This window comes from Aegilops tauschii, chromosome 3 (assembly GCF_002575655.3).
Source record: "Aegilops tauschii subsp. strangulata cultivar AL8/78 chromosome 3, Aet v6.0, whole genome shotgun sequence".
NCBI classification, from domain to species: Eukaryota; Viridiplantae; Streptophyta; class Magnoliopsida; order Poales; family Poaceae; genus Aegilops; species Aegilops tauschii.
Genome location: NC_053037.3, coordinates 570,231,615 through 570,240,300, shown reverse-complemented (window position 1 = coordinate 570,240,300; position 8,686 = coordinate 570,231,615). Strand labels below are relative to the sequence as shown.

Below are 8,686 nucleotides of genomic sequence, written 5' to 3'. Positions count from 1 at the left end.
GTGGCGGTGAAAGTTGCGTGGGCCGTGACGCGCTCCGACTTCTAACCACGTTAGAAGGAGCTGTATCACGGCCTACCGGCTGTGCACCATTTTCGCCAGCGTCTCGGCGTGCATGCTGGCCTTCTACGTCTTGTAGATGAAGCGCAGGACTCTTCCCCCAACGGTGCCCAGGGTCACCAGCGTGGTGACGCTGCTCATCGCGCACAGCCTGGGAGGAGCGCATCGTGGGCGCCGGCGTAGGCGTCTTGGAAGTCGCCGGGCCGCCCGTAGGTGCCACGACACCGCCCCTGGAGGGCCCCGCGCCGCCTGCGGGGGGCCCGGCTCCGTCTTTGGATTTGGCGGCGTGCGGCCCGTCATCTCGCGCATGAACGACGCCGCTCGCCCGGCTTTGACTGCCAGAGCGATGCGGGTGTTCACGGGCCGCGCCTCGGCTTCCGTCCGCGACCGCCCCGCCACTCGCCCGCACTGATATGGGCCATTCGGCTCCCGACGAACCGATCGCCGTGATCGTCTTCTTCTTGGGAGCCATGGCGATGAAGAACCGCTAGACTAACTGCTAGACCGGATTTTCATAACTGCGCTCCCCTACCTGGCGCGCCAAAGATGTCGGGGAAACGACACCTATGGAATCACGGGGATCCGTTCTACGGTTGGCGGGCGCGGAGTTGTGCAAAGAGCAGGTCTGGCGGTCAGCACAAGGATCGTTACCCAGGTTCGGGCCGCAAAGATGCGTAATACCCTAGTCCTACTTTGGTGTATGTATTTGAATGTTCTTGAGCTCTTGAGCTAGCTACGGTGTGTGTGTTGCTCAAAAGACCGAATCCTTCTCCTGGACGCCTCGGGCCTCCTTTTATAGACAAAAGGGGTCGCCACAGTGGCACACAGGAGGTGGAAAGGTGTACAGCGCGCAAGCTTATCGCTTGTCATTATGGGACAAGACGCATTAAATGCGCTCCCTTAGGTGTCCCGTTGCTTTACTGGGGATGGCAACGAGGCCCGTCCTGTCCGTCGCCGCTCCGCCTCGCTCCGACGCGCGTCCAGGCCAACGACGCGCGCAACGCCATGTAGGATGGCAGGCTGCTGAGATGGCGCGGTGGTAGGGTCTTCACGAAGATCTGCATGCCACCACGCAGGTGCTTGCTGAGCTAGTCTGGAAGCTACATGTTGCCACGCAAGCGCCTGCCCAGCTGGTCGGGCTGGCAGCTGCATGGGAACGGCGGTGGAGTCTTGGTAGACGCGGGCCTGGCGGTGGCCCCGTAGGTGTCTTCGGCAAGGGCCTTGCCGGGGCATCGTGGTCGTCCCCGACAAGGGTCTTGCCGGGGGTCTCGTGGATTTCCTCGGCAAGGATCTTGCCGAGGATCGTCGTCTTCTGGTCCTCATCTGATCTCGTGTATTTATGATCTTGACAAAGATCTGCATGCCACCGCAGAGGTGCCTCCCGAGCCTTGGCTCCAATGTGGTTGTTGGCGACGTTGGAACCCTTGGGCTCAAGGGTGGCTCGCTCTGCTGGCGTCGGGCAAGTTGCCCCGGCAAGGCTCTTGCCGGGGCAGCGGAGGCCGTCCCGGCAAGGGTCTTGCCGAGGGAGTCCACCTCGCCCTCTTGCTCTTTGTGTTTCTTGGTCTTGGCGTTGCTCTGGTCGTCTTGTGCATCCGGCTTCCCTCCTTTGCCCTACTTAGTGTGGCTGTGGGTGCGGCTCTGACTGCCCGTGCACAAGTAAAGGGGTCAAAAGGAGTGCCCCTACTTTTGTACACCGACAGGGGTCTTCTTCCCCATTGAACCTTATCCCTTTAGCTCATGTTCTTCCTCCATAGTTGACCTTCTTCAAGCTTGCTATCTCTCAATCCCTCCATGAATTCTTGCTAGTTTTTGGGGGAAAAGAGAGAGGAGATCTAGATCCACATTTCCACCAATCACTTTTTCCTCTATGTGTGGGGAACCCCTTGGATCTAGATCTTGGAGTTCTTGGTGTTCTCCTTCTTGTTCTTCCTCTCATATTCCTCCATAGCTTTTGTTGCTTTGGTGGGATTTGAGAGTGAAGGACTTGGGCACTCCGTGTGCCCTTGCCATTGCATTTGGTGCATCGGTTTGAATTCTCCACGGTGATACGTGGAAGCTACAAGTTGAGAAGCTTATTACTCTTGGGTTCTTGGTACCCTAGAGCTTGTTCCTCTTGGGTGCTTGGGCGTCCTGGACGGTTGGTGGTGTTCGGAGCTCAATCATTATGGTGTAAAGCTCCGGGCAAGCGTCGGGGTCTCCAATTAGGTTGTGGAGATCGCCCCGAGCAATTTGAAGGGTTTCGGTGACCGCCCCCAAGGGTTGCCAAAGTGTACGGGTTCGGTGACCGCCCCCAAGGGTTGCCATTTGTACGGGTTCGGTGACTGCCCTCAAGGGTCCTTTAGTGGAATCACGGCATCTTGCATTGTGCGAGGGTGTGAGGAGATTATGGTGGCCCTAGTGGCTTCTTGGGGAGCATTGTGCCTCCACACCGCTCCAAACGGAGATTAGCATCCGCAAGGGTGTGAACTTCGGGATACATCATCGTCTCCGTGTGCCTCGGTTATCTCTTACCTGAGCCCTTTACTTATGCACTTTACTTTGTGATAGCCATATTGTTCCTTGTCATATATCTTGCTATCACATAGTTGTTTATCTTGCTTAGCATAAGTTGTTGGTGCACATAGGTGAGCCTAGTCGTTTTAGGTTTTGTGCTTGACAAATTAACTGCTAGGTTTATTCCGCATTTGTTCAAGCCTAAACCGTAATTATTTTAAAACGCCTATTCACCCCCCCCCCCCCCCCCCCCCCACCCCTCTCTAGGCGACATCCTCGAGCGCAAAATGGAGCAGCAAAGCTTGCAAGCTACAGCTCATCAAGAGCGCATACGATGAGGTGGGATGCCCAGTTTACTGCCACGAACTAGCTTGTGATTTTGGGTTTGCTGACCCTTTTGACCTCATGTACCATGACAGTGCATAAATTATCTTTGTAAGTTAATTGGTAGCTCTTCGACAAGACAGCTAGATTTTGTGTTGTTGGACCTGGCAGCAGCTAAAAAACCTACTCCCTCTGTAAACTAATATAAGAGCGTTTAGATCATTTAAGTAGTTATCTAAACACTTTTATATTAGTTTACGGAGGGAGTATTTGGCAAGCTGTGGAATGCTTGTTTGTGCCAAGTAAAGTTGTATGTGGGATGCTATGTTGTGGTACTCTATTAGGCAACTGGTCTGTTCTTTCTGGTTTGCCCAACTGCTGCAGGTTCACCATGTTTTGCAGTTGTTGCTGTTAGCATGATTTATTTAGCTATATATGCTACTTCAATCTCAGTCTGGTAGACTCTTTTACCAAAATATGGCCGCCATCACCCCTAACTGGGAGGATCCTGTTAGCTAGTGTGTTGTTTCTGGTCTGTCCAACTGCAATTTCACTATGTTGTGCACTTGTCTTGAGCATCAATGCATTTGCTATGCATTCGGTTGGTCTCAGCTGAACAGAGTCTTTTGTACCAAATTATGGCCGCCTGCAATGCAACTAGGAGGAGGTCCCTGCCCGACGACAGCAAGCACGCATTGTCGCCAATCGCCATGACACCTGTGATGGGTGTTGTTGCCCCGGCGAGCTTCCATGTGCAAAGAGGCCGCTGGAGTTTTGGCTGTTGTGCTCTATGCAGGCATCGGCGCGCCTGATCCACCTGCCTTGAGCAGTTGATGTATAGATTGTGTTAACTATGTTGCAATTCCGCCATCATTACCGTTCATTATAGCTGACAGTCATCATCATGTTTGCACCTGCTTCGATTACAGTGACTGACTGTTCATAGCTAACAGTCGTTTCGATCACTCGGCTGCGGTGTCGGCATCAATCCTAGTCGACACCAAGCGATAATCCACAGACTAGTGTGAGGAAAGAGTTTGAAGCCCTGAGAGTGTTGTTGTTAATTGGCTTGATCTATTGTTGTTTGTTGTCTGAAGCACTTGATCAATCACAACACTCAACGGAATACAGCCAGAAGAGCAGGACCTGAACACAGCCATTGATCAATCCAACCCACGTGACATAAATCAAGTGAAACTTTGTAAGATCCAACCCAGGGGACTGTGGAATGTTTAGCCGTGGATTCGCAGCGCGACCTCCTGAGCCGGCCACCACCGCCGCCGTCACCAACAGCCCCAATGCGCGCCTCACGGCACTTGTATGAATTGTCTAAAACAACTGCGTAACCAACCTGAATTTTGTTGAGAATGTCTATGAAGTTCATTGAAAAGAAAATTACATGTTTCTGGAACCCATCCAAACATGGCTGAATTTATTTCTAAGACCTGTAAAAAATGACTGAAAATTGTATAAACATGTTTGAAATCCTAGATATTGTGTGTATTCATGAGAATTGATGTGAATGCATATTTCTGAAAACAGTTGCACAAATCAGTATGAATTCTGTTGAAATATTTCTGAAGTTGAAAGGAGTAGATGTTTCTGGAACCAATCGAAACATGGTTCAACTTACTTGTGAGACTTTTTAAAAATGACTGAAATCTGTATAACACATGCTAGAAATTCCTAGATACTTTCTGTGTATTCGTGCATGGGAATTTTTGTGAACGTGTTTCTCTTATATGATTAAAACTATAAGCTTTCAGTGACTTAAGAAATTGAAATGTTTGCTGTGAAATCACTGAAAGCTTATATGATTAATTTCTGAAGAAGAGTATGAAGTTCAAACCAAACATTATAACTAAGTTATCTAATAATTATTTGTGAAGTCTATGTGAGAAAAAGTATTGGAATGGAACTGAAATAAGATCTCCACATGGATGGAAGCAAGAAATGGCAATAGTAGTAAGCACAAGGTCATGATCGGGATGCCAGAGGCAAGCTGGACAGATTCAGCTGGCCTACGAAAATAATGAACCAGAACAAATTAAATCAACTCATGTATATCTAACTCCTCATTAAATCGAATTGAATCGGATCGATGTGCTGTGAAGTACATTTGATTGAGTGCACTTGCTACCTTCATTTTTGCAGTTTGGTCTGTGCTACTTTAAGAGTAGTGCTAATCTGTAATCCATGTGTTCCACACACAGTGTGCTCAGGACATAAGAGCAAAATGACATATCTATTTTTCGAAACAACCAATGACCTGGTCACGTGACCTAAAAAGACGAAGCCCCTCTCATCCCTCTGTAACAAGAGAGGTAGGCAAACCTGAGTCGTTTTGGTACTCAACAGGTGAAGATATGGCTCTTGTTTTGTGAAGCGTTCCCATATCTCTGTGCAACTGCAGCAATCAGTAATAATCCTCTGTCCCAAATTATAAGACGTTTTTGGAAGGCGAAACTAAAGATTCCTGTTCCTAAAGAGACGGAGGCAGTAAGACTTAACAAAAGAAGAAACATGTACTCCGTCTCTATAGGTAAAGTCTGTGAAAATACAAACTAAAGACCAGAATTGCGGTAATTAATTAATACTCACTCAAGTCGACAGCGAGACCTATCTAGTGCATAACAAATTGATTCATGGTATCAACAACTGCACGAGATAGTAATGACATTGTAGTTGGACAAACCAGAAACACACTACTAGATAGCCCTGTTGATTGAAGAAATTGGTAACTACCCCACAATATTTTTATCTAATTCAACCTCATCGTGCAGCATCCAGCCACATAAGCCTTGTAACAACCTCATCATGCAGAAAGCTTGCCAGGAGAAATGCAGGTTTTTTAGCACCTGACTGTTAGGCCCAACAACACAAAATCTAGCTAGGTACCAGTAGTCTTGCACCACAAGAGGTACCGCATGCTGCTACTAATTAACTTACGGAGATTGTTTCGGATTTGTAGTAGTACTTGAGGTCAAAGGGATCAGCAAACCCCAAATCAGAAGCATGTCGGTGGCTGCAAATTGGACCTGCCACATCAGTGAGTGGGCTCTTGAAGAGCTCAAGTTTGCAACCTTTGCTGTTCCATTTTGCGTTGGTCAGAGGCTTCAGCTTGGCATTCACACCATCACCTCCCGGAGAGAAACATTCCTTGGCCACCACGACCACCATCTGCTCCAGCACCCGACCTCTCTCCGCGATGAACTTGAGGAAAGCAACTTCGCTTCTTGACCCACGGAACTCGTAGAAGAACAACTTCTTCAAGCTCTGCAGGACACATTTGATGGGGCCACCCTCCTGCCAGAACTTGAGATTGACCTTGCCAGTGGACTCTTTAGGTATGCGTGGGGACTGCAAATGAAATCAATCGGCAGGCCAAATTAGCACATGCATAGTTCAGGGATCTTATCTATGAGGACATATCATGCTGCAGCAGGCCATCAATCGTATAATTAATCTGACTAATATGTTCAGGGATCTTACATATTATTTGTCTATGAGGATAAATAATCAGCTCTGACAATGCAGCAAGTGTAGTTAAGTTAACCAATTTTACCTGGACATGGAGGGTCCCCAGGTTAGGAAAGCATCTGAGAAAACCAGGCACTTTCTTGATCGAATTGCGGCAACCGAATTGCACCTCTATGGCCAAAATCTGGACACTAGGCGCAATGCTCTCCTTGGCCCCAGCCTGTAAATAATGCACCCAAGGAGAGATAAACTAATTGGGATCATACATTGGCATTGTTATTAATTGAAACGGCAGAGATGCAAATTAAATTAGGATGTACCACGATGACGGTGTTGCTAATCCCCAACTCTTGCTCTCCTGGCAGAATGTATCCCAGCACACGCAGGTTAGGTGCACACCCAATCTTGATCTTGGAAGAGCAGTTCTTGATGCTGGGGTCAGTGAGCTCGCTCTGGCGAAAATTATCCGACTGGAAGAGCCTCTCCAGGCGAGGTGCATCCACCACCTCGATGTCCTCCAAGTAGGTATATCCCAGCTGAACACACCGCACGCTTTGGCTGACGAGGCGCAGGCGCACTCCGGTCTGGCTCCCCATGATGATGAGGGACTCCAGGACGGGGCTTCTTTCAAGCATGAATGCCAGATCGCGGTCCTCCATGACAGTCATGCAGAGGCCGAGCTCCTTGAGGTTGGGGAATCTGGCGCCGCGCGGTACGGCGGCGGTGTCCGGGATCCTCCAGACGCCGAGATAGAGGCGGGTGAGGGAGGCGCAGCTGAAGAGCGTGGCCGGGAGGCGCAGGTCTAGCGGCCAAGGGCGGTTGACAAAGACGAGTTCTTGAACCCCCTTGGCGACGAGGATGTCGAGCCAGCGCGCCATCTCTCCCCGGTGCTCCTCCATCGTGCTGCGGGTGAGGTGGACGCAGCGGAAGGGTCCGGGGTGCGCCGCGAGGACGCGGGACACCGCGTCGGTGACGGCGCGGGGAGAGGGAGCGCCGATGGTGAACTGCCCGGCCGCGCCGCCGTCCGGAAGCAGATGGCTGTCGACAAGAGCGAGGGGCGCCGAGCGCCAGAGTGGACGCCAGCGCGAGGAGAGGGCGGCGGTGCGCGCGGCGTCCTTGGCGGGGAGGCGGGAGATGATGTCGCGGAGGAGCACATCGGGGAGGCGGCTGATGCGGTCGACGCCGTCGGAGACCCACGACGCGCCGGCGAGCGAGAGGGTGGGGGCGGAGCCGGGGGAGACGGGCGGGTGAGGGAGGTAGTCGTAGACGAAATAGAGCACCAGATTTATGCCGACGTCGAGCGTCGCAGGGTCCCGGCCTTCGCGCTCCATATTGGCGAGCAGCTCGCTCCTGGGGGTGCCGACGAGGAACTGCGGGTCGTCCATGGCCGCCGGTGGTGGGCGGAGGCGGAGAGCGGAGGAGGGTTTGGTCCTGGGGAATGATTGAGGAATGGAGGCGAGGGTTTCGGCAAGTCGCTAGCGAGCGAGAAATATTGGGCCAAATGTCCGAATCAGGTCTCTCCTCAGCCCATGAAACAGCTTCTCTTCAATTTGAACGTCCATTTAAATTGTGTAGTTGCCTAATTTTTTTTTAAAATTGTGTAGTTGCCTAAAAACAAATTAAATTGTGTGTACCACTACAAAATTAAATTGTGCACTTATTGCTCAAAAATAATTTAAATTGTGTAGTTTAAATCTAAAATAAATAAATTGTGAAGTTGCCCTAAATAATTTAAATTGTGTAGTTAAATCTAAAAATATTAAATTGTGAAGTTGCCCTACAAAAATTAAATTGTGTAGTACTAGTAGTTCTTACTGTCAAAAACTATTGTAGTAGCAGTTCTTTTTTCCCTAAAAGAATTCAACGTATAGATTTTTACTTCATTTGTTCATATTCAATGTGTAATTTTTTACTTCGTTTTAAAAAAGTGAACCCAATTACATATTAGTAAACCAAGGCATAAGAGCATCTACAACCGGACTTGGCAAATTTCCATGGATTTCCGTGGACACGCCCTGACGCACCCATGGACAAGCCTGGGCGGCCCCTCATATTTACTGCCGGGCAGGCACAATTATCAGATGCAAACGTTCAAATCCATGAAAAGCATGCACGTGGATCATATAACACAAAATTAATCACAATTCAACAGTTCAACGAAGTAACAAAGCTAAATAAATCATAATTCAACATGGAAAAATGAAATTCAAGTATGAGCATGGCGGATCAATCATCGGTCGGATCATTGGCCGGATGCCATCTATGCCGTCTCCTCTATCTCCTGCTCTACCTCCATCGGTGCCGCATTTTCCTCTGCTACCATATGTGTCGC

General features: G+C 49.6%; 1 protein-coding gene across 1 annotated transcript; it reads right to left on the bottom strand.

Annotated features, from left to right (window-relative positions):
* Positions 1–5,439: 5,439 nt before the first annotated feature.
* LOC109732846 (FBD-associated F-box protein At5g60610) lies at positions 5,440–7,814 on the bottom strand. The gene is made up of 3 exons (XM_020292049.4): positions 6,675–7,814; positions 6,440–6,574; positions 5,440–6,234 (listed from the first exon to the last, which is right to left on the bottom strand). Exons 1-3 carry the CDS (start codon positions 7,737–7,739, stop codon positions 5,815–5,817), a joined length of 1,620 nt encoding a protein of 539 aa, XP_020147638.1. The 5' UTR covers positions 7,740–7,814; the 3' UTR covers positions 5,440–5,814.
* Between the last annotated feature and the right edge of the window lie 872 nt (positions 7,815–8,686).